Below are 25919 nucleotides of genomic sequence, written 5' to 3'. Positions count from 1 at the left end.
AGTGTGTCAGAAGTACGTCACATAACTTTTATTACTTTGTTTTGTTTCATATTTCTCTCATTAAAATGTTTTATCTCAGACTGAGGGGCGGTGGTGTGGACATCCTCTCTGGTAGGTGTGGTTTTATAGTTTTATACATCGTCCAGTAAACAGGAAGTGATGTGGGAGGGGCAGGCTGGAGTTTCCCAGACACTCCGAAGCTGTGATTTGCTTTGTGTTTCATATCATCTCCAGTAAGTTGATGCCTGTGCAGCTTTGTTTGTGAGCAGAACAGAAACCCAGACCTTCCCATGGCAAGAGGAGGAAGAGTGAAACTGCATCAATAGGTGAGAAATTCATCAGCATATTGCACTGAATCTGTCCAACTTCTGCAAGTTTGGGCTCCAAAATCATTTTGTGATGAAGGAAACTATCTGTGGTGTCATAGCTGGTCAGTAACCTCCTCTGCTTCATTACATTGTGACTGTAGTTGCTGTGTGATAAGCAGCAGCAGCCAGTAAGCAAAGTTTACTGTTCTGCTGTTTGGAGGAAACCTCTCAGACAGAGCAGTAGATGTGTGTAGTTGTCTTATTAAAACCTCGGCTGTGTCTTCTTATTATTACTCTGATTTTGATTAAAGCTTCTGGAGGGAAAAGGTTGGTGTATTTGAGGAAAGCGAAAAACAGGAAACAAAATATTCCTACAGAACAGAACTACTTTCTGTTCCAGTATGAATTAAGAAAAGAGGAAGCATGATATAGAAAACATTAAAAGTTACTATTTTCTCGTTGTGTAATAAAATTGTAGCCCCACCCTCCCATGGTGAAAAAGTAAGTGCATCTCTAAGTCCGGTTTAGACCAGAACTCCCACTGTTCTTGGTTTAATGTCCAGCTGGGTGAATTGCAGTTTGGGACAAATTCTATGTCTGATATTAAATGCTTTAATTTGACCAGATTCATATGACAGTTAAACATGAAGATTGACTTTGACTGGAGTAAACTTCACCATTAAAAGTCAAGTCCAGTTTATTTCAGCAGCTCTTCATGACTGTTTGTCTCAAAAGCACAAAATAGCTTGTTGGAAAGAAAAATTTGTTGAAATGTTTTAAATCAAGTATGGAAAATTAATTTAAAGTTTCCAAGTCCGTCAGCAGTCTGTCTGGTCCGGGGCTTTGAACCAGCACAGCAGCCCATGATAACCTTCACTCTGCCAGCAGGATTCATGTTGGTGCTGGCTCATTTGTGAGGCAGATTTGTTTAGTTAACTGGTTTGTTTAGTTTTCCCTCAGTGGTTTCATAGGAAGTCAAAGCTACTTGTGTGGCGTCCCAGTGGCTCTTTGGCTAAATTGAGTACTGAGTAACAGTGATGTTCGGGTTCAAAACCGGATCAGGACCTTTGTTGCATGTCATCCTCCTCTCTCTCCCTATCCTGCCTGTCTCTCTTCACTGTTAAACTGTCAGATAAAGACAAAAATGCTAAAAAGATTTTTTACATTTTACGTTGAAGGTCCCATATTCTCAACTTTCCAGTGTTTTATTTTATGTCTTGAGGTCCATTAAAAGCTGTTAGTGTGGTGTCCTGAAACGTCATACCCTGACGAATAAGTTACGTCCCCACACTAAATTTAATGAGTTGACTGCACAGTCTAAACCAGCACTTCAGATTTTGGTTAATACTTGCCCCCAGAGGATGCACACCAATTTTGGTGAAATTCTGTCCACGGGGTTTTCAGATACACATTTGTGACATTTGTGGTGCCCCCTTTTGGTCGGGCTCAAAATGCTTTGGTAGACCTATTCCCAAACACGGACTGAAGTTACGTACCAAGATTTATGATGATCGGACAAATGGTTAATGAGTTATGGCCAATATTTGCTAAGCCCCGCCCTTTGCGAAGATATTTTGGTTGATGGCGGCCATGTTTTTCGACCAATCTTGCTAATAGAAATGTAATAGAAATGTGTATCGCAGTCCCCCAAGGCCGTATACCAAATTGGGTGTTGACGACGTCAAAATCCAAAAAGTAGATGTCACATTACTGTTTTTCACATTATGCAAATTAGCAAAAAATCCATCATGGTGGACTTTTATGGTTCAGAGGCTTTTTTGTAGAGCACATTCAGCTGGACTTGTGTGTCAAATTCCAAGTCAATCGGACTTACGGTGTGAGGGGCTGGCCTTTCCAAAATTGCATTTTTGGGCCTTAATTACAGCGCCACCATCTGGCTGATTGGGCTCATATTTGTTGCATCTTCAACTTTTATTTATATAGCACTTTACACACAACACAGTTGATCCAAAGTGCTTTACAACACACACAGAGGAAAAAAAAACAAAAGAAGAACAAACACAATAATAGAGGAGAAAAATCAGAGTGATGATAAATAATAATAATAATAATAATAATAATAATAACAGTAAAGGCACATGGTCACACACAGAGCCCAAAGTGGCAATAGAGACTTAAGGGGGAATACCCAAGGTAGTTAAGCCAAGTTAGGCACAGTTAAAAGCTAGTGAGTAGAAGTGTGTTTTAAGACTCTTGAAGATCTCAATAGTGGGGGAGAATCGGATGGTGGGAGGAAGAGAATTCCAAAGTTTAGGGGCAGCAATAGAGAAGGCCCTGTCCCCATAACACTTAGTCCTGGATCTCGGGACAGACAGAAGTCTTTGGTCAGACGATCTCAGTACTCTGACAGTGTGATATGGGGACAGGAGTTCTGTAATGTAAGAGGGGGCGAGACCATTTAACACCTTGGAAACAAACAACAGGATTTTTAAATTAATTCTGTAGCTAACAGGCAGCCAGTGCAGGGAGGCAGGAACAGGAGTAATGTGCTCCCTCTTTTTTGACCTTGTCAAGACTCTTGCTGCTGCATTTTGGACTAATTGAAGACAGGATAAACAAGACTGAGTGATACCAAAATATAACGAGTTGCAATAATCAAGGCGGGATGATATGAAAGCATGGATGACTTTCTCCAGGTCAGAAGTAGAGAGAATTGATCTGAGTTTGGAGATGATGCGGAGCTGCATGAAGCTTGTTTTTACTACCTGATTGATTTGTTTGTCAAACTTTAAACCTGAGTCAAATACGACTCCAAGATTTTTTGCATGCGGTTTAACAGAGGGGGGCCAATGGGCCAAGATGAGGAGAAATACTGCTGGTCAAATGCTGTGGTCCAAATAAGATAACTTCAGTTTTATTCTCATTGAGCTGAAGAAAGTTTGCAGCCATCCAGGATTTGATGTCATGAAGACAGTTATTGAGGTCAGTTAATTTGTTGTAGTTATTAGGCTCTAGGGGGAGGTAGATCTGTGTATCATCTGCATAACAGTGAAAGGAAACGTTGTGTTTCTGAATAATGTGGCCTAGCGGTAGCAAATAGATGGAGAACAGGATTGGACCAAGTATGGAACCTTGGGGGACACCACAGGACATGGGGGCAGAGGAAGAAGATGAGTCGCTAATAGAGACACTGAAAGATCTGTTAGATAAGTATGAATAAAACCAGTTTAAGGCAGAACCGGAGACCCCCACCCAATGGCTTAATCTGTCAATGAGAATGGAATGATCTACTGTATCAAAGGCTGCAGTTAGATCTAGGAGCAAGAGGACAGAGCAGTTACCTGAGTCAGCAGCTAGAAGCAGGTCATTCGTTATTTTCAGTAATGCAGATTCAGTACTGTGAAGAGCTCTGAAACCAGATTGGAATTTTTCAAAAATGCAGTTTTGAGCCAGGTGGGACAACAGTTGGTTAAATACTGCTTTCTCAAGGATTTTAGAAAGAAAGGGGAGTTTGGAGATTGGTCTGTAATTATTGAGGACTAAAGGATCTAGATTCTGTTTTTTTAAAAGTGGCTGGACCACTGCATGTTTGAAAGATTGGGGAACATGGCTGGTTTCCAGAGAGCTATTGATAATTGAGAGAATGCTGGGGCCGATGGTGTCAATAACTTCTTTGAAGAGTTTCGTTGGAATAATGTCGAGAGAACAGGTGGAGGTCTTCATAGCGGAGATAATATGATGAAGTTCTGGTAAAGTGATGGAATTCAGGGAATTTAGGACTGCAGTGTTCTCAGAGGAGATGGTTAGGCTATTTACTGATGGACTAATACTAGCTCTGATATCTAGTACTTTGTCTCTAAAGAAGTTTAGAAAATCCTCACATTTAGAGACAGACACTTCTAAGCAGGCGGTGGGAGTGGAGGAGGAGACAGAGTTTAAGACACTAAAAAGTACCCTGGGGTTATGGCAGTTTTTGTCAATAAGATTGGAAAAGTATTGAGCCCTGGCATTTTTGACAGCCAGCTGGTATTCATTCAAGAGATCCTTCAGAATTTGAAATGAGATCTGCAATTTATCTCGCTCTGTTGGAAAGCATTTGCACATCATTTCCAGTTATTGGGCCATGTTTCATGGTTTTCGCTCATTCCAGCTCACGGCAATTTGAGCCGCAGCTGAGGACAAATAATAATAATAAACCAGTACAAAAACAAGAGGGTTCTACCCCTTCGGGGTTTGAACCCTAACAAGTGGGTTTTTAACAGTGATTTAAAAGACGATACAGAGTTTGCAGCCCTGATCTCCTCAGGCAAGTCGTTCTAAAGTCTAGGAGCCCTGACTGCAAAAGCTCTGTCCCCTCTGTGTATCAGTCTGGACCTTGGAACAAGGAACGACGTGTCCGATGATCTCAGGGAGCGAGAAGGGACATAGGGCAATAAGAGTTCTGATAGATAGCTTGGGGCCAGGCCTCTCTGGGCTTTGTAAGTAATCAATACTTAAAATCAATTCTAAAAGCAACAGGTAGCCAGTGTAGGGAAGCCAGGATCGGTGAGATGTGATCATGTTTCCTAGACCGAGTTAAAATCCTGGCAGCAGAGTTTTGGATGAGCTGGAGGAGGGAGAGGGATTTTTTGCTGATGCCAGAGAGCAGGGAGTTACAGTAGTCCAATCAACTGGTTATGAAAGCGTCTAATCCGTGAAATGTTTCTGAGATGATAAAAGCAGGACTGAACCATTGAATTAACATGTTTATCTAGGCTGAGGTTTTGATCAAAAATGACACCAAGATTTCTGCAATGCTGAGTTATTGAATGAGATAGTGAACCAAGACTGTTCAAAATTTGGTTGTTTGCACTATCTTGACCTATGATCAATATTTCTGTCTTATCAGCGTTTAGCTGCAGGAAATTTTGTGACATCCACTTGTGGAAAAATGGTCAGACCTCAAACAAGTAGGCTATCTCAAAATGAAAGAGAAATTAATCTTACACCAGAAAACTGTTAACCCTGTTAATTGCAAACAATTTGAAAATACCTATTTATGTTAGGGATAGGCTATATGACACACAGTCGATGTAGGCCTTTACAAAATAGAATATTTTGCCATAGGCTACATATTTTTAAGTGATGTGGCTGCATATGCTTAGATGCCAGTCAGAATATATGGTCTAATAACAATTCTCAGACTCAGCAGATTTACTCTGCTGCACCGCAAGTCCAGCTGACTGGAAAACTTGCTACAGGAGTTGAGACTTGACGTGAGATTTGATCGTAGCTCTGCTCACGTCCAAATTGATAAATGCTGAGCTTTGCGTGGAAATGACCGTACGCCCAGTTTTCTGTCGTACGTTCATTTCATAAATGAGGGCCAATGTGTCTAGCTAGGTCTAACTAAACACAATCAATGGTGAACAAAGTTATGTAGGACAAACAGCGAAAAACACAAGGTAGGCAAGAGCAGATTTAGCAAGACAAACAATCTACCTGTTCTACAGCCTAACCTACCCGGCACCCCAGCCTTAGACCCTAATGCACACAAGGAAAAACTCCCAAGAAAAACCTTAGCAGGAAAACTTGGAAGAAACCTTGGGCGGGCTGAGGCAGAGAGGGATCCCCCCCGGGACGGGAGGGGGATCCCTATTTGCCTTTTCGTCCTGGAGGGGGACGCTAAGCTGCCATAATAACTTTGAGTCTTTTTGTCAAAAGAAGGCTCATCCAACTTAGTTTTTACACCCGTCAGAATATTTTTGTCCCACGTTCCTGTTTTTGGAAATTTTCCTTCTGCCATTTTTTCCCATTCCTGAGGTACGGTTAATGCAGTCCAGGCCCCATATTTTCTATACATTACATCAGCAGGGGTTCCTGGAGGGGGTTTTAAACTCTGTTCTTTTTTATTACTTTTATCACTTACATCCTTTGACCTTTTCTTGTCTTTCTTCTCCTTTCCTTTCCTCTTTTCCCCCTCCAACATTTTACTGTTATTAGTACCCATGTATATTATTTCATCAGTACTCACGTATCCAAGGAAATAAGGAAGCCTACAGAGTCAAAGATGACTTCAAACAGGAGGAAAAATATGCTGGTCCCCTGTGCCAGATTATATCTTCATACAACATACAATTACGGATTCCCTCCCTGTATTGAAACCAAGAATTTTACAGTCAGGGTTAATGCGGCTCCGCTTCTCTACAAGGAAAAATGAAAGGTTAATTCTCCATATAGCCAGACCATAAGCATTAAAAACAGTTACAACTGTATTTTTACCCCCCAAAGAAAACAGAACCAAATGGCGTTACTTCTGACACTGGTGACACTTCTGGTCAACCAGTTATTTAATTAAGTGTGCCTTACCCTTGAAGATATTCAAAGATAATCACCACCTAAAAGACCTCCCAGAGCTTACACACCGGAGCTTAGAAACCCCCTTATATGAGTTTCAGTATATATCGCTATAGCTTTTCTTAGAGTGAGTGAAATCAATTTAGATGAGATCTTGAAGGATTTTTATAAGGAGCCTCAATTCTTTCCGGTGGTCTTACCCCACCCTATAGGCAGGCCCCACAGCCCCCATAGGACTTGTAAATGTTCCTGTAGAACAATACACAGATCATCTAAACAATTACAATTATAACTTCAAGAAATCCTTCAATTCTCAACACAGGTTTGTGGATGCTGTCAGAGCGGAGAAACTACTCACCAGAGTTCCTCTAGACTCCTGTTGGGATCCTGTTTGTGACGTCAATTGATTAATAATTTTGAAATAAAGACAAGTTCGCCGACTGTTGAATTAGTGTTCTCTTTAATGGCACATGCATGGAGAGAAGTACATCATAGTAAAGGGAATGGTGTAGTTCTCCAATGAGGGTCAGACTAACCAGGCGTATACACTGCATGCACAATTATTAGGCAAGTTTTATTCCTGAGGATTAATTTTATTTTTGAACAAATACAGTGCTCTCAGTCAATCCAAAATGTCAATAAACCTCAAACCTGAGTATTTAACAAAGGAAAAGTGAGTTTTGGCTTTCTCAGGAGAATATCTATGTGTGCACAATTATTAGGCAACTATTAGTGTGCAGAATTATTATGCAACTAAATGAAAAACTAAAAATTTCCCATCTCACTTGTTTATTTTCATTTATTAGAGTAAGAATAACAAATAAACAACTTGAAATTTACAAATAAACACTTCTGACATTTCAACAAATATTCAGTGACCAATATGGCCACCCTTCTTTTCAATAACTGTCATGAGCCTTCCATCCATGGAGTCTGTTAGTTTCTTGATCTGTTGATGATCAACTTTTCGTGCAGCAGCAACCACAGCCTCCCAAATGCTGTTCAAAGAGGTGTATTGTCTGCCCTCACTGTAAATCTCACGTTTAAGAAGGGCCCACAAGTTCTCAATGGGGTTTAGCTCAGGTGAGGAAGGGGGCCATGTCATTATTCTGTCATCTTTAAGGCCTTTGCTGGCTAGCCACGCAGTGGAGTACTTGGATGCATGTGATGGAGCATTGTCCTGCATAAAAATCATGGCCTTCTTGAATGATGCAGATTTTTCAAAGGTTTTATGGATGGATGAAATGAGAGTGACTCTTGACGGACCAGATAGATGGGCCCGTGGCTGGATCACTAATGGGCACAGAGCTCCACTTCGAGTCAGACGCCAGCAAGGTGGAGGTGGGGTACTGGTATGGGCTGCTATTATTAAGGATGAGCTAGTTGGACCTTTTCGGGTTGAAGATGGACTTAAAATCAACTCCCAAACCTACTGCCAGTTTTTAGAAGATACTTTCTTCAAGCAGTGGTACAGGAAAAAGTCTACATCATTCAAGAAGGCCATGATTTTTATGCAGGACAATGCTCCATCACATGCATCCAAGTACTCCACTCAGGTTTGAGGTTTATTAACATTTTGGATTGACTGAGAGTACTGTATTTGTTCAAAAATAAAATGAATCCTCAGGAATACAACTTGCCTAATAATTGTGCATGCAGTGTATCTCCAAGGACAAGGACAACCACCTGCAAGTCAACCCCCCCTAGCATCGTCTCATGATAGGATGTTGTTGTACAGGTGTCATATAAGTGGGTCTGAGGAACAATAGCATCTTGTCTACGTGTGACAGTCTGACAGTCGTAAACCCTCACATGGAGACACATGATGAGCACATGATAATCAATACATTGGAACGTACAAGGAAACATTGTACATATTTTCTCTACAGTCAGCAACACAAAACTAAGTCCGAGGCCAGACAGACATTAGCCAACAAAACATTTTCCCAGCACAGATAGCATGATAGCATTAGCTCGGTAAAGCACAGTAGCAAACAAACCAACCACTGAATGGAACCGCAACACTGTGCAAAGCTCAGGCACATGACATCAAATGTCAGAGACTTAGTGAACCACACGCAACCAAAACCACGACAACACAATTCCACAAGACGATAGTATTACTTGCGTACAAATTCAGATCCTGGACGAGCCCCCACCTGTTACGGGGCTCGCTAGACCTACCAAGTTAACTTGTGTAGCTGTTTAAGTAAATGTCTACCTCCAGCCTAGCAAGCCCATAACCTGGAGTCTTCCCCTGCGTGTTGCAGTTAATGTATCCAGTGTTTCTGCCTTGCCCTGTGTGTGTGTGTGTGCTATCCCTACCTTCTGGAGGGGTAAGCTCAACTCACCGACACGCAGGTTTCGACTCAGTTACGGGCAACCCACTCGGTCCGCTCACCTGGTGCAGCCTTATAGGCTTAGCTGGGCCAGCCTGTTCGTTTGTCAGTAGTTCAGGTATATATAGTGGAAAAGGTGGTGGATGTGTAGATGGCAAAGTTTCAATGTTGTCTCCAGATTCCAGTCGGCCTTCAGCGTCTTCTCTCTCTGTGGCGAGTTCCAACCAAACATCCCTGCATGTGTGTATGTCAGTTCAGACCCTGCCTCTTAAGCCTACATACACCTAGACAACTACTCTCAGCCATTCCTGAAGATGGCACCCCACTGATTGTCATGGGGACATGAATATCTATCTTGACAAACCCCAAGCGGCTGACTTCCTTTCACTACTGTCCTCATTTGACCTCAAACTGGTCTCCACCGCTCCCACACACAAAGCGGGCAATACACGTGACCTGATTGTGACTCGAAACTGTTCCACGGCAAATCTGACGGTCACCCCCTTACATCTGTCAGACCACTTCTTTATTCAATTCATGGTTTCCTTGCCGGAACATCCTCACGTTCCGCCACAAATGGTCTCCTTCAGACGGAACCTCCGGTCCCTCACACCGGCTCGGCTCTCCGATGAGGTCTCAGCTACCATGCCCCCTCATAAAGAGTTCTTTTCACTCCATGTCAATGAGGCTACAGACACACTCTGCTCCTCACTAGCCGTCTCTCTAGACAATCTCTGCCCACTCTCATCCAAACCTGCTCGTAAAACCCCCACTAGCCCATGGCTCACCGGTGTCATCAGAGAGCAACGGGCGGGGCTCAGAGCAGCTGAGAGAAAATGGCGCAAATCCAGTGATCCCACTGACCTCACTGACTATCAAACTCTCTTATCGGCATTCTCCTCCCATCTAAAAAGTGCCAAGACCACTTACTACCAGGATAAAATCAGCAGCGCCAAGGATGCTCGGAAATTATTTTCAGCTTTTAATTCACTCATCAAACCTCCACCACCTCCACCCTCCAGCTTGCTCACGGCTGACCTCTTTGCATCCTTCTTTACTGATAAGGTTTCTACCATCAGTAATCAGTTCTCTGAGCCTGACCAACTCAGTCTGCTGCCACCAGCTAACAGGACCTCACTCCTGTCTTTTCCCCATCTCACTGAGGAGCAAGTCTCCAAACTTCTGCTTGACTCTCGTCCCACTATCTGTCCGTTGGACCCCATACCCTCCAACCTCCTGCAGGCCATCTCGCCCACACTTATCCCTGCAGTCACGCACATCATCAACTCCTCACTCTCAGCGGGTGTGTTCCCCACTGCTTTTAAGCAAGCGCGGGTTAGCCCGCTGCTAAAGAAACCTACACTCAGCCCATCTCAGGTTGATAATTACAGGCTGGTTTCACTACTCACCTTCCTTTCCAAAACACTTGAGCGTGCGGTCTTTAATCAAGTCTCTGAATTCCTTTCTGAGAACCGCCTGTATGATCCTAACCGGTCTGGCTTCAAACGCGGACACTCTACCGAGACTGCGCTCTTGTCTGTAGTGGAAACACTGCGATCAGCTAGAGCTGCCGGTCAGTCCTCTGTCCTACTGCTACTTGACCTATCGGCCGCCTTTGACACGGTTAACCACCAAATCCTCCTCTCCACACTCGCTGAGCTTGGCTTCTCAGGATCTGCTCTCTGCTGGTTTGAGTCCTACCTCTCAGGGAGATCCTTTAGAGTGTCTTGGAGAGGGGAAGTGTCTAAATCCCACTGCTTGTCCACAGGGGAACCTCAAGAGTCAGTGCTTGGACCCCTTCTCTTTTCAATATACACCACCTCACTGGGTGCAGTGATCCACTCACATGGCTTCTCATACCATTCATATGCTGATGATACCCAGCTCCTCCTATCGTTCCCGCCAGACGACCCCACAGTCTCGGCGCGGATATCGGCACGCCTCGCCGATATCTCGGCTTGGATGAAGGAACACCACCTTCAGCTTAACTTGTCAAAGACTGAGCTCCTTGTCATCCCAGCCAGTCCCTCTGTACAACAACAGTTCAGTATCCAGCTCGAATCAACTCAGCTCATGCCCACAAAGTCTGCCAGAAACTTGGGTGTCATGATTGATGACCAACTAACCTTCAAGGAGCATGTGGCTTCTGTTGCTCGGTCATGCCGATTTGCTCTGTACAATATCAGGAAGATTAGACCCTACCTGTCTGAGCATGCAGCACAACTCCTGGTACAGGCTCTTGTAATATCAGCCTTGACTACTGCAACTCCTTCCTGGCAGGGCTCCCGGCATGTACGCTCAAACCTCTGCAGATGATCCAGAACGCGGCGGCGTGTCTGGTCTTCAACCAGCCCAAAAGAGCACATGTCACTCCGCTATTCATGTCCCTCCACTGGCTCCCAGTTGCTGCCCGCATCAAGTTCAAGTCCTTGATGCTCGCCGACAAAACAATAACCAAAATGGCTCCGACCTACCTGAACTCCCTCATTCAGGTCTACGCTCCCTCCCGCTCACTACGCTCTGCCAAGGAGCGGCGCCTGATGCTGCCACCACAGCAAGGCCTTAAGTCTCTAGCCAGACTCTTCTCTTCTGTGGTTCCCCGGTGGTGGAACGAGTTACCAAACTCCATTCGATCCGCAGAGTTCCTCTCAATCCTTAAGAAAAGGCTAAAGACCCAGCTCTTTAGCGAATACCTTCTCACCTAATGGCCCGGGTAACCAAACAAAAAAAAAAAAAAAAATTTTTGCTTCTATGCACTCTATGCATTGCCTCATAGCACTGCCTTGTAGCACTGCCTCGTAGCCCCTATGTCCTGTTGGACCAGAACTTAGCTTTATAGCACTGCCTCGTAGCACCTATGTCCTGTTGGACCAGAACTTAGCTTTCTAGCACTTACTCTCGTTGTTCTCTCCTAACTAGAACCTTGCTTGTGTTGTATGAAAATCTCATGTGTAAGTCGCTTTGGATAAAAGCGTCTGCCAAATGTGAAATTGTAATTGTAATTGTAACAACTGGAATGCCTATCATAACACTGGGTAATCATTGAGTCATTGGTATTGGTCTTCTAACCTTAAAATCGTATGACTATATTCATGCTCTTATTCTCTGTTTAATTTTTAGTTGATCCAAAATGAGCCACTCAACAAATGAGCCGCCACCTCCGACTGAAGAATGGACCAAGGAAGAAGTCCATCAGTGGTTGATGACAGAGGTCAAAGTTCATCAGACTTATGCAGACAGGTTCCTTGAAGAGGATGTGTTGGGGGATTATCTAGTTGCCTTCGTAAAGAAAGATATATTGGACTTGGGCGTTAAACATGGTCCTGCTGTCAAAATCACATCTTACCTAGAAAGGCTGAAACAAGGATCAAAATATGAATCAGGATTCCCAGCATATGTGGAAAAATGGACAAAGGAGCAAGTCAACCAGTGGTTACTGCAGCATGTGAAGATATACGGCAAATATGCAGAACGGCTCCAAGAGGAAGATGTGTCTGGAGATTGTCTTGTTTGCTTCAGGAAGCAAGATTTTCTGGACCTGGATGTGAAAAGCGGTCCAGCTGTGAAGATTCTGCGTGAGCTTCATGAGTTGAACAACAAACCAGAGCCGACGCTGCAGTCAACCCCGCCCACCGGCGCTGAGCAAGAAGAAGCTCAACAATGTCTCAAACCTCAACCCAGTCATGCTCAGGCTTTAGCAACCAAACAGCCAGAATCACTGAACAAACATGAATCCAAAAAGGCTCATTCACCAGTGAAGAAAGCTCCAGTAAAGGAGAAAGTTCCAGAAAAGGAGAAAGCTCCAGAGAAGGAGAAAGCTCCACCAAAGGAGGAACCACTGAAGCTTCAGGCCTTGCGGGCAAAGAGGAAACAATCTGATGGGGTAAAATTTCAGTATTGTATGACAGATCATACATAAATCATCCTATCCAGCTTCCTAATGTGACATTTTAATACAGTAAGATCACAAACTAGACATAAAACACAAAATATAATTTGGCATTATATTTTCAGTCCCCATGAAAGCATATCAAATACTGTATAGTAATATATTTGATTTCATTTGAAAGCAGTTTTCAAAACACACCAAATGCTATACAGGAAGTTAAAAAAGTCACACACACACATGATAAAAAATAGTAAAATAGTACAGATAAAAAAGGGCAAATTACCATGGCAAGGAGACAAGGGCCCACTTCATTTAGCCTAACTTTTTTGGTAGTTGAGCTTTGAAGTTGGTTCCCATCAAGACTTAAATTTTAAGAAGATTTAGGACAATATAGACTGGAGTTGACATTTACTATTTTCCCTATATACTGTATCTCTGCAGATCACAGTCCTGTTACTCCAGAAAACCCTGGAGCAACTCGGGAGAACTGACCTGAAAACATTTAGATTCCATTTAAGGCATTTTAATGCGACCCAGCATGAACCTATTGCTCAGAGCAAATTGGAGGACAAAGACAACATGGACATTGCTGATTTAATGACCGACTACTATGGAAGCAAGGCGGCGTTACAGGTCACACTGGAGATTCTTGACAAAATACCTCGCCGTGATCTTGTTAATGACCTGAAAAGGAACATGGGTAAGAATACCAATGCAAATCCTTGAAATAGTAAAGTTTTATTCAAATTGACCTAAAGAATCTTAGTTTTTCTTTCATTTTTGTAGCACATTTTGCTAAAAGTCACATCTGATGAAATTGTACTCACTTTCAGGTTGATCAAAAGTTTAATGTAAATATATATGCCATACAAACCTTTATTTTGGAGTTTCTAAATGACAACAATATTGCAAGCAATAATGTCTGCAGAAGTCTGTAGATTATCAGAGAAAAAGTGCTATAAAATACAAAAGTCCCCAGATTCTGTTTGGCCTGGTCACAATTTACATAATTTTGCTCTCTGAATTATTACAACATTGTTAATGCCATTTATTTGTTTATTTATTTTACTGTTCATACAGGTCAACTGATGCCGCAGTGTCCCTCAAAAGAAGTTTTGAGGAGAGAAGCTAACCAGGGTGACAAATTGAAGAATTTGTTAACTTGTGGTGGGAACTCCCTTGACAACTACGATAGATTTGTTGTTATTGTGAACAAGAGCAGTCCAGAACAAGTAGAATATCTCCAGTTTCTGAACAAGCTGAAACTGTTTTGCGTGCTGGACTTCGATCCGGACTCTGCAGTCCCAGGCGGACTCTGCCATTCCTACAGAGAAACACGGGTGGCCAATCTGCACAACCCATCTCAATATGAAGGACAGACTGAAGCTGTGATGAAGAACCTTAACCTTTACAAACAGACCAGCTGGGTCTTCTGCAATGGGAGACACGACCTCGCCAGCGAATCAAACAGAGAGTTAGACTATAAGAACTGGTTGAGGAAAGCCTGCAGAGACGTAGAGCAGTTGGTGTCTTTCATTTGCAAGCCTGAAGTTCTCCTCCGTGGAAGAACTCTCTTCATATTTCTTCTACTTTCACCTGTGCAAACTGAGAAAGACCCAATCTTTGACACTTACAAGGCTTTCTACAAACATACAGAAGAGGAAAGCATCATTAGTATTTGTGAATCTCAGAGCACATTTGAGAAATGGAGGGACTTGATACAGGAAAAGTGTGATTGCGACATCACCCAGCAGTCAGTATATGAGTTAACCCTCAGTGAGGTCAATGGGAGCATTATGGCACTTGGGCCATTTAACCAGTCATCTGGAAGGCTGCTTCCCTCCTCTGGCTCCAGCTCTGTTGTGCTTAAACAGAAGGATGAAGATTTCATGACGGCTCTTGACATTTTGTGTCTGAATCAATGCGAAAATGTCTATGAGGAAAACAGTCCAGAGTTTCATGACTTCAAAATCAAAGTCGAGGAGGAATTCTTCAGAGGAGGCAAAGTCAAATGGTGGAACTTCTACTTTTGTGACAAAGACAAAGCAAAGTCTTTCATCAAGAGAGACAAGTATGAAAATCTCAAGAAGATGATCAAATCTCAATCAAAAGATCCCCAAAACACATGTGTGCTGCTCAATCTCTTTCATGACCCAGGTTGTGGCGGTACCACCTTAGCAATGCATGTGATGTGGGATCTTCGTCAAGACTTCAGATGTGCTGTGTTGAAAGACAACGCGTTGCCAAAAGAAGAAGTTGCTATTCAAGTTAGAAGGCTGATGAAGCTCGAAAGCGACAAACCATCTCCAGTTTTGCTGTTAGTAGATGATTCAAAGGAAACAGAGAACGCTCACTGTCTTGTCAACTGCATCCGTAAAGCGATTGTAGAGGATTGCTCGAGCACAACTGTGGATGACGCACCAAACGGCCAAGTCATCATTCTTAACTGTGTTCGTTCCCACAGCCCAAAGGAGCAATACCGGCAACACAGTACAACACAATGTCAGTATATTACTAAGACACTAACCAAAAATGAACAAGACGATTTTGAGAAGAAACTTCAAGAACTCAAAGAAACGCATAAAAAACCTGAAAATTTCTACAGCTTCATGATCATGAAGAGCAACTTCGATAAAAAATACATTGATGGTCTTGTTCGTAACACGCTGGAGAACTTTGATATGAGCACAAAGGCGGCTCAACTCTTTGCCTTCCTGGCTTTATTAAACACCTATGTGGCAGAATCTGAAATCTCTGTCTCACTCTCTGAGGATTTCTTTGGCATGAAAATGATACACTGGCGAGAGGATAATGTGCTGGACAGAATGAAGCCATATTCAAACTTTCTTATTATAGACACAGTTGAAGAGTGGGGAGGATACAAAGGAATCCGAATCCTTCATCAGTCCATAGCATCTGCCAGTCTTGAAGAGTTGGAGAAAAGCTACCACTTGAAAGTAAGTGAGATAGCTATGGCCATGCTTCACTGTGATCTGTTCTTCAGAGTTGGAGTTGTAAGACACAGACTCATGCTCTCAATTCAGCGAATGTTGATTGAAAGGCAACGCAAGAAAGATGGAGATGAGAGAGAGGCATTTTCTCCTCTTATAGACAAAATCCGCAACCAGCAAGGGAGACAAACTGTCCAAGACATCTTTGTGAAAGCATCATCCCAGTTTGTAATGAGTGCATCCATTCCTCAGGCGCTGGCAAGGTATTTGTACATCAGTGAGCGTGATTTTCCAGAGGCTGTGAAATGGGCAGAAAAGGCCAAGAATATCAAAGAAAACCCCTACACAGTCGACACGATTGGACAGGTGTACAAAAGCAATTTGAAATCTAACATCCAGAGTGAAAAGCAGAAGAAATCATGCAATCCAGAAGACTTGGACACAAACATTAAGTTAGCAGTTAATGCCATCAGAGCTTTTCAAAGGGCTCAGGAGCTGGGAAATACAGAGGATGAACCTGAAGAAGAAGCAGCTGATGAGGACTCCGAGGACTACCCCACAAAATCATCATACAATGTTTTTGGCTATGTGGGTGTGCTGGAAATCACTTTCCTAGTCTTTGAGATATTGAGCAAATTGCCATTCTTTGAGGATGGTGATCCCATGAGAAAGAGGTACTTGCAGAGTTTTCTAAAGCAAACAATCCCAATCACAAATGTGTACAAGGAGGATAATGAGATCAACAACAGATACATTGAGATCATCAAAGACCATGAGCGGTTTCTCCATAATTTGAAAACTGAAGTCAAAGAAATATTTGAGTTCTTTGACTGCTACTTCACATACATGAAAGGAAACAATTCAGGAGAATTTGATTCAAAGAATCATTGGACAATATGTGTCCATTTTAAAAAGTATGTAGCACTTTTCTGCACTTCACCTGAGGAAATAAAAAAAGAACGAGAAAACAATCCTAAACTCAACTTGAAAATGGACATTGAGGAACGCAGGTTGTTTCTTGAGGAGAACCATGCAGATACATTCGCAGGGATTCTTCAGCATTTGGACAAATCTGCTGAAGAGATGGAGAGCATCACTGAACACTACGCATTCTTACAACAAAAACAACAATACATAAACCCAAAGCAAAAGACAAGGGAAAAAATCAATTACATTTTGTCAAACATAATTCTTTCCCTTTTGAAACCAACATCTAAATACGTGAAGAGGTACAGCCAACTCTCTGCTCTCCTTCTGGAAACTCTGCAAGATGTTGGGTTAGGGCATCCCTTCCCGGACCCATACTACCTGGCTCTTCTGTTGTTCTGGCCGAGTTCAGCTCAGGAAAACACAGAAATCAGAACATATGTGACTGCAATTCGAAAATCATCCCGCAAGCGTCTGTCTACTTTGTTTCGAAAGAGGAGCACCGTTGCTCACTTCTACCTTGGAAAAGCGGGAGGGCTTGGGAGGCTCGTTCCTAAACCCAAACTCGATGAGTGTTTTGGTAGGCTACATCGTAACACCCTGGCACAACTCTGGCGGAACGGAGACATATTTAAAGAGAAAGAAATCATCAGCCGCCTTCATCGGGTCACTGGAACCATTGAGCTTGGAGAAGTGTTTGCCAATTATGGCAAACTAAGACTCCCGGTGCGTCCAGCTTTCATTGGTGGAATCAGAAGTGGTTTCAGCACAGAAAAGGTTTCCTTCTACCTTGGTTTCGCTATTGATGGTCCCCTGGCATATGATATCCAGTATGAAAACTAGGGTAGTTCATTCTGTACAGGCGAGTGCAACACAAGCACTGAGTAAAGAAACTGTCTGAAAGGGGAATTAAGTGTGGCAGCCAGTGATTCTTCTTCAAATGATTCTAAACAAATTGAGAGAAAAGTACCTCTGCAAAAGATGAGTTAGAGACTGCAGAAGTATGAAATAGTATGGAAATAATGTGGCTCAGCTGCAGCTGTTGTTACCTCTGAGTAAATACCAATCTTCTAGTCAGATCTTATCTACTCAACTGGCTGTTTAGATATACATTTATACCTGTTTATACTCAGCTTATACATATTTGTTGTCTATTTTTCTAAACTGTCTTCCATAGATGCCCATCAGTGCAGTCAGTCAGGTTCCAACAGAGAACCATGTGCATGCATGCTGTACAGAACAAGACCTGTTTATTCAATTTATATTGCTATTTTTTTTTATGTACACCTTTTTTTTTTTTTTTTATAATTTTGTCTATTGTTTGATGTGACGAACAGGAGCAACTCATCAAGTTGAATTCCTTGATTCCTTGTATGTTAAAACTTACTTAAAAAAACTTTCTGATACTGGAAATAAAGATCTAAATCATGGATCCTGGAGACAGAAACTGTCACGGACTGCCAGTTCCCTACAGCTTGGTGTTATCATCATTCACTGATGGACATTTCAAATGAGCAAAGAACAGTACAGTATGTGTGTGTACACTGTACATTGCTTAAAAGAGTTTAAAAAAGAAAAATTAGCACTGTTTGCTATCAGTTGCTCTAAAATGATTCTACAGACAGATGAGCACAACGTTTTACATAAAAGCTTTATGTTTACTATGGGAACATTGAAATTCAACAGCAGCCATGATGGTTACTCAGAGTGACAGGTTTCTAACTTCTGGAAGAAATGGGACACAGCAAGATGTCAGTGAGTGATAGTTGCTGAATACATTATGAATATGATACAATACTGTTGAAAAAGAGGCCTCTGGTGGACCTCCTACTGCCCCCACCAACCCGCAGCAGAATCAGCGCTGCTGGTGAACGAGGACTGAATCACCAGAGGAATGAGATGAGCAGGGAGAGGAGGCGGCAAATGGTACATGAGCTGTGTGCCCAAGCAGCAGAGATCGAAGGTGAAGCCGGTCCATCCCTAAAAAGGGCCCCTCAGGAGTATGGGAGCATGTGGGTCCACAACAAAATGGCTGCTTGTTTCTGCAGGCTACATGAAATGGCTTCCTGCCCTCTGTGGGCTTTCACATGCAAATCCTGCACATTCGCATCACAACTCACAACCAACAGACTCTGACCGCAAGAGAAGGCAGAGAGGACACCCACCCTCTGTGGTTTGCTCTAAACTGCCCCAAATGTCCTGATAAAAGTATTGGGGGATTTTTTTACCTGTTGTGCTGTGAGGAAGAGAAAGAGACTTTGTTCACAATTTTTTCTTGTCAATGTCAGATTTTTTTGTAATAGTTCATTGATTGTATAAGGCAGGTCAATACAAATTAATTCAATATATATTTTTTTCTGAATTTGTGTTATTATTTTTTTTATGCTGTTGTTGTAGTATAATTAAAAAACAACCATATATTTAAAGATGTGATTCTCTTGTGTGTTGTCAGGAGGTGTTAGTGGCTTGTGGTTAGAGTCGCAGAAACCTGAGAAACCCAGAAGCTCTCACAACCCCAAGTGTCTGAGAGCGAGACTAGAGCCGCAGTCCTCCTTGGCTCTCTCATAAGATGTGAGGTGTTTTTTTCAAAAGTTTACTTGTGAAGAGTCATTTACAACCTTTGAGTTCTGGGATAACCCTTACAGAAATTTCCTGTGGTAATGAACCACAGAATTGTAGAGGAAAACATATACATAAAAAAGACATTCCAGAATAGACCGGGCACCACCTAGATGGCGATTTGACACAAAATGTATTACTTTATTACTGTATTTTCAGCTAAACACTACTCAGACTTCACCCCTCATTAGATGGGAAGCATTTAAAACATACATCAAGGGACAAATAATAAACTACACAAGCTTCAAAACTAAGGAGTTCAATAATAAAATGTCAGAAATTGAAGAAGGAATTAAAAGACTTGAACGAGAACAATCCATCAAGGATTCTCCTGAATTGCAGCATAGATTGACAGTACTAAGCTCATTACACTGAATTATCCTAATAAAGATAAATAAAGGATAAATATCCTAATAAAGCCCTGGCAAGTTTGAATAAATTAAAACAGGCATCCTACGATCAAGGGGAAAACCAGGCAAACTACTGGCATGCCGCATTAAGACCCTACAAAATGCCATACATTAAATTTATAATGCTTCGGGAAATATTACATCAGATCCAAAATAAATAAATTATACTTTCAAATTATTTTATGAAAATCTTTATCGATCGTAATTCCTGCTTGATGCGATGTGCAAACAACATTTCTGGAAAGCCCCATATTCCCCACCCTCTCAGAGGAAGATAAAGAAAGCTTTGATAGACCAATCGCATCATCTGAAATATGTGAAGGCATCACTTGCTTGAAAGGAGGGAAAGCAGCTGGAGCCGAAGCCAAAGCCAGGGAAACATCCAACTAGATGTGAGTCATATAGAGCTCACTGCTGAACTCTGACACAAAAATAATTGCTAAAGTACTCTGAGACCAGAAAAGGTCTTACCGGAACTAATACATGTAGACCAAACCGGTTTCCTAAAAGGTAGACAGGCCTTCTACAACATAAGAAGGGTGCTTAATATTTTTTATGTAGGAAATGAGATACCAGATGCGGCCATTCTGTCCTTGGAGGCAGAAAAGGCTTTCGACAGGACAGAATGACTATCTCTTTGAAATCTTGTCCAGGTTTGGTTTTGGGGCTAAGTTCAATAAATGGGTGAAGAAAGATCTTGTATAGTGATTAGTGATTAGTGAAGTATTAACTAATAACTTAGTGTGTCACAATCCAGCCTCCGTAACACCTGCTGGTGTGGGTGTGTTTTTGTCTGTCTGGCTTTTTGTTTCCCTTTTCCCTTGCCTGCTCTCTCCACACCTGATCTTCATCTGCAATCTGCGCACCTGTCCCAGATCAAGCAATCACCAAGCAATCCAGTATAAAGACGTTGCAGAGAGAACCAGTCACTGCCAGATCGTTGTGCCATACACGGTTTGTTGTCATGCACACTTCCAGCTCTCTAGTAATCTGTTTGCCAGCTTTGCTTGCTTGTTTGCCAGTTTTGCCAGCTACCTTATGCCTGTTCTCCCTGTCTTCAGGAACGCCTGTTGTCTACCTGCCTCGTCTGCTCACCCAGCCCCGCTAGCCAGCTCCGTCCTGGGAACCACCTCCACCTTGCTGCCAACCCCACGGACTTTCCCTCCCCAAGACCCCAGCTCTACCGCCAGACATCCTCTCATCATCACTGCAAAGCTGAAAATAAAAGACTTGTTATTCCGACCTTACCTGCTTGTCCTGGTCTGCATTTGGGTTCAGCCTTGATTCGTGACAGTGTCTGAACCTTTTAGCCTATGGAGAGGAACGCGCAAAGGGTGTCCGCCATCACCTCTATTATTTGCTCTCTCAATTGAGCCGTTGGCCACGGGCATTAGGATGCACCCTTTAATTTGTGCCATTTCCATTGAGGGATTCGAAAATTGTATAGTGCTATATGCAGACGATATAATACTGTTTTTGAAGAATCTTGCACAGTCCTTACCAACACTGACAGATTTATTAAAAACTTATGGTACCTTTTCTGGGTATAAGGTAAATAATACAGTCAAACATTTTTGTACCTGAAAGAATTAATCCACTTGTACAAACTACTTTTATACCTGTTTCAGTCCCTCCCCCTTAGCCCTCACCAACATTGTTTTCTAGGCTGAAAAAGATTTTAACCAATTTCCTATGGAACAACAGACGACAAAGATTAAGACTATCCTTGTTATACTTGCTGTATCAGAGAGGAGGACTCCAGCTTCCTAACTTTCTATGGTATTACTGGGCAGCTCAAATAAGAGCAGCAATGTTCTGGTTAATGGATAAAACTTCAACACCCTGGGTTCAGATAGAAAAGAGCTCCACGTCACTCATACCTCTCAATCTATATTTATACTCTGATTCTCCAACGCAGTTACTAAAAAAAATGTGCAATCCTTTTGTTAAGAATACCATTGAGGTGTGGTTTAAAGCTCAAGAACTCCTAGACAAAAATGTCTTGTTTTACTCCTATCTGGGTCAATAGAGCCTTTATTCCAGGTTACCAATGACACAGAGGTATTCATAAAATTATGGATATGTATAATGATATACTTTTTACCTTCAAAGACTTGCAGATGCGGTATAACATACTGAAAAAACATTTCTTTAATGCTGGCCTGACTCTGACCATCTTTCTAATTTATCGTTTCACAAGACAGTTGGGTTGGGTAGTGAAGAAACTGGATGGATTCATACCAGTTTCTGCAAACAAGTTGAATTTAAATCTGACATCATGGCATTGTTCATATTAAATGTATGTCAGCTCGATGAACTGAACACGTGTTTAAAATCAGAACAGTTGTGTTAAAGCTAAACTTTACAGAATAATAAAGGATTTCAGGAGCAGAACAGTTTGCGCTGCAATCTTTATTATGACAAAAATATGGAAACTAATGTACAGAGCAATGTCACTGCGTAACATTAAATATGATTCAAACAGTGGATCTGATTCTGACAGTGGATCAGATCAGATCAGATCAGATCAGATCAGTGAGTGTGAGCCGGTGCTGAGCAGATGAAAGAGTGTTGAGTTTCAGCGGAGCAGCTTGTGGAAGTCCAGCTTCTGGGGTTTTCCACCAACACGCAGTCGGTGCTGTCGGACCCGGAGGCGCTCGGGCCGGGCGCCGCCCCCTTCAGTCTGGAGAACGACAGCGAGCGCCCCGTCCCGCCGGACAGTCCTGAGACACACAGAGAACTCAATCTGTTACACAAAACCTGAATTTAAAACCACAATCCACCACAGAAAACACTGTGCTGTGAAAAAGTCTGTGCACCACTTGAGTGAATATTTGATCAACATTTCATATCTTGCGCTGCTCAGATCTCATATTCAGGTTGTAGCTGTAGGTTCTGAACATTATTTACCATTCAGAATTGTAGGGCTGGACCCGAATATTCGACTATTCGGATATTCATTCGTTGGGTAGGTATTCGGTTTTCAATTTTGGGATTTGGATATTCGTTTTTTTAAATGTAATTTTATATGTAATCCGTAAGCCGGTTGCCATTAACGCTGCGAAGCAGTTTCTTTTTTTTTTTACTTGCATTCAAACGTCAGTCACATTTGCTGATCGCCATGGTGGCACAGAGAAAAAAGTACGACCTGAAATCCAAGCTGTCAGTTGTCACTGAACAAAACTCAGGAGAAGCAGCAGCACTTTTCTCTGTTGATCTTTTTTTTTTTTTTAATCTTTTTTCTAAGGTAGAATACCAGTATTTTGATACGGGCCTCTCTCCCTCTCCCTCTCTCTCTCTCTCTCTCTCTCTCTCTCTCTCTCTCTCTGCGCTTTAGAACGTAACCGCTGTGAAACAATCAGAAAATAACGTTTTATTTCTCTGATTCACCAGCTTTCTCGCTACTACCGCTCCCTCTCTTCATTCACTTTCTAGCTCGCTCGACCATCTCTCTCTCTCTCTCTCTCTCTCTCTGGCTATTAATTGAAGTTATATGTATGTTAAATATGTTTTCAGCACTGTGTTTTTGTGAGGAGGAACTGTGTGAACCGTGTAGGGTGAACTGTTACCCGTGTATGGAAAGCCAAGCAGTTTGAAGGTGCGTGACTCTTAACCCCCCCCGCGCTGCGGCCGAAGCTTCGAATATTCGCTGTTGATTACCACCGAAGCTCCGAAGCCCAAAAAATGGTATTCGGGACAGCCCTACAGAATTGTAGTAATTTTTCAGACAACAAAAGTTGCTAACAGTCTCAATGGAATCTCAGTGGATTTCAGGGTGAAGGATGGATTCAGTCTCAGAAAACAGGAGTAAAGTGTGGAATGTGAGGTTCACTTACAGATGGCATTGGGGTCCAGGTCTTCAAGATTAAAAAAACAAACAAAAAAACCCCATAAAAATTAATACTTTTTTTTTTTAAATGCATATGGACGCACTTTCACCAGAGTTTGACCTTTCCGATATCTGAGAAGATAACCTCCAGTGAAAGAGCACCTGTGTATTTTCAGATATAGTGATGGCAGCATGATCATTTATCTTTCCTTTGAATCTTGAAGACCAGGACCTCAATACCATCTATAATAAGTGAACCTCACATTCCACACTATACTCCTGTTTTCTGAGAGTGAATCCATCCTTCACCCTGAAATCCATATTATTCCAGCTTCCACACCACAGAATACGCCACAAACTACGATAAATCACAGCAAAGTCCTATGAAGTTGCAGTGATGCTGTCATGCCCTGCAGAGGTTAAAGTGTAGAGTTTCCGTTGACCAAGACGTTACACTTTAAATAAATCAGCGTTTGCACTGCAGGAGTTTATTTATTATCAAGTCTTCAGCATTTCTCTGATGCAGCTGCACAAGGATCTGGATCTGTGAGTGTTTTCTAATCTTTGTCATAAAAATCCCCAAAAATTCTCTAATTGGATTTTGTTTGTGTTGTGGCATCTGTTCAGTTGTTTTATCTGTCAGTGTGAATGTGTCAGCTGAAGGTTTCTAGAGAAGTGACTCTTCACACAGCAGGAGGTGAAGGAACACAAAAGCTGAATCCAAATGTCCACCCTCCGGACTTGTGGGCGTCAAGTCTGCGAGGGCGCCAGGCTGCAAGGCTATATAAGCCGCTGATAGACAGACCTCAAGTCTGTTTCACTCGTTGCCGTGGAAACGTTCGAAGCAACAGTCTAGAGACACGGTGATCGCTGCAGCACTTGCGTATGTAATTGTTCTAGGCTTGTTTTGTGAGTGAAAAAAATTATACATTTCTATACAACATATAGGCTACACACATTCAAATACAGAAATGTTTGTAAATAAGGACCGGACTATGGCTAAATAAATTGGGTATTTCTTACTTTTGTGGTTTTTCGGCCTGGATATTTGGCATTAGACTGCACAGCTTTTATAGGCTCCCATCACTTAAAGACTGCAATAATAAAATGCATTTTGATTGCCTCTATAGCCTATACTTCTACATATTTCTGTGTCATGATGTGGTTTTAATAAAGTCATTGTTTTACACATTCATAATAAGTTCTTTTTGTTTTTTTGTTCGGCAATTGGAAAAACTACAACGTCACGTCCGTATTGCAATGAATTGTGGGTAATTAAATCAGTGAAGTCTGGTGAAGTCTACACTCCAAGCGGACTCTCTGGAAGTCTGCAGGATGTCCACTTGAGGCCCCTTGTGGACTGGATGGATTGTGGATTTGGAGCCTCAGCACTCGCAGACTTCCTGGGAACGCACCGCAAAGTCTGCGAGTCTGCAAGAGCGCTGAAGTCCGGACATCTGGATTCAGCCAAACACTCACCGATCCAAAATGGCTTCCTCCCTGCGAACCTCCACAGCCAGCTCATGTCTCTTCTGGACTGAACGCTGGTCAGGCTGCTGTCCAACCTGACAGAGGATTCGAAACCAAGTGTTAGTTTATTAATGATCACTAAAACACAGCTGGGACATTATGAAGTACAGATCTGTTAACATTTAACTCTCTAGAGAGACATTTCCTCTGACTGATATTTCTGCAGTAGTTTGTTTCAGAGAATGAACGATGATGATGATGATGATGTGATGTAAGCTCTTTGTGCATTATTTCATCTTGTTGCAGAAGCTTTTCCTAGCAGACACATGTATCACTTTACAGATATTGTCCTTTTATTCTGATTCTGATTCATCATCATTCTGGGTTTCAGTGAAGAGTTTTATTGTCATTTGCTCAAAAATAAAATTCAGCCAAGAATACAATTATGGGGGAAACACTAATTTTGGGGATCGTTTTTTTTTTTTGCCATGAAAGTTGTCAAATTGAAATACTGAATATCAGCAGCTTCAATATAAAACTATCAGTATCGTTTTTTGGATTTCAAAAATCCTTATCGGTCAAAAACCACAAACTACCTGCCAGTCAAATTTCTACTGTTTGCACAAGATTGATTTTTAGCAATCCAGCTAATCTGAGAGTGTGTGTGTGTGTGTGTGAGTGTGTGTGTGTGTGTGTGTGTGTGTGTGTGTGAGTGTGTGTGTGTGTGTATGTGTGTTTACAGCAGTGAGCAGCTCCGCTGGGCGCTGCCCCAGCTGGCCAGAACAGGACTGAGGATGTAACATCGCCTCCTGTAGTGAGTCCAACCATCAGGACAGGAGGTGCTGATGGACTTTCCTGTCTGGAGAGAGAGAGAGAGAGA

The 25919-nt window shown here is 42.2% G+C and overlaps 1 protein-coding gene across 2 annotated transcripts; it reads left to right on the top strand.

Moving 5' to 3' along the window:
* The first annotated feature begins 236 nt into the window (after positions 1-236).
* On the top strand, positions 237-20953 carry LOC139643403 (sterile alpha motif domain-containing protein 9-like). Of its 2 annotated transcripts, XR_011695076.1 has the most exons (5): positions 237-326; positions 12065-12827; positions 13275-13533; positions 13914-20694; positions 20802-20953. XR_011695076.1 is itself a non-coding variant. In XM_071518543.1 (4 exons), the coding sequence occupies exons 2-4, from the start codon at positions 12075-12077 to the stop codon at positions 17552-17554; spliced, it is 4653 nt and encodes a 1550-aa protein (XP_071374644.1). In that variant the 5' UTR covers positions 237-326; positions 12065-12074; the 3' UTR covers positions 17555-20795. The 2 variants fall into 2 exon arrangements, 1 of the variants encoding a protein (XP_071374644.1); XM_071518543.1 differs by lacking the exon at positions 20802-20953 and having other exon boundaries at positions 13914-20795.
* The last annotated feature ends 4966 nt before the right edge of the window (positions 20954-25919 follow it).

This window comes from Centroberyx affinis, unplaced genomic scaffold (assembly GCF_046629955.1).
Source record: "Centroberyx affinis isolate AG114_WGS23_722 - 3 ecotype Tasmania unplaced genomic scaffold, CSIRO-AGI_Caff_v1 ptg000594l_1, whole genome shotgun sequence".
NCBI classification, from domain to species: Eukaryota; Metazoa; Chordata; class Actinopteri; order Beryciformes; family Berycidae; genus Centroberyx; species Centroberyx affinis.
The sequence above is the reverse complement of the archived record's forward strand: the minus strand, read 5'-3'. Positions and strand labels throughout refer to the sequence as shown.

What these genes read in the sequence shown, in the direction of transcription:
- LOC139643403 (XM_071518543.1), top strand. Translation starts at nt 12,075, where the DNA reads ATGAGCCACTCAACAAATGAGCCGCCACCTCCGACTGAAGAATGGACC. An exon ending in AGAGGAAACAATCTGATGGG is followed by an intron (nt 12,828 to 13,274) that starts GTAAAATTTCAG and finishes GTATCTCTGCAG; the next exon opens with ATCACAGTCCTGTTACTCCA. An exon ending in TGACCTGAAAAGGAACATGG is followed by an intron (nt 13,534 to 13,913) that starts GTAAGAATACCA and finishes CTGTTCATACAG; the next exon opens with GTCAACTGATGCCGCAGTGT.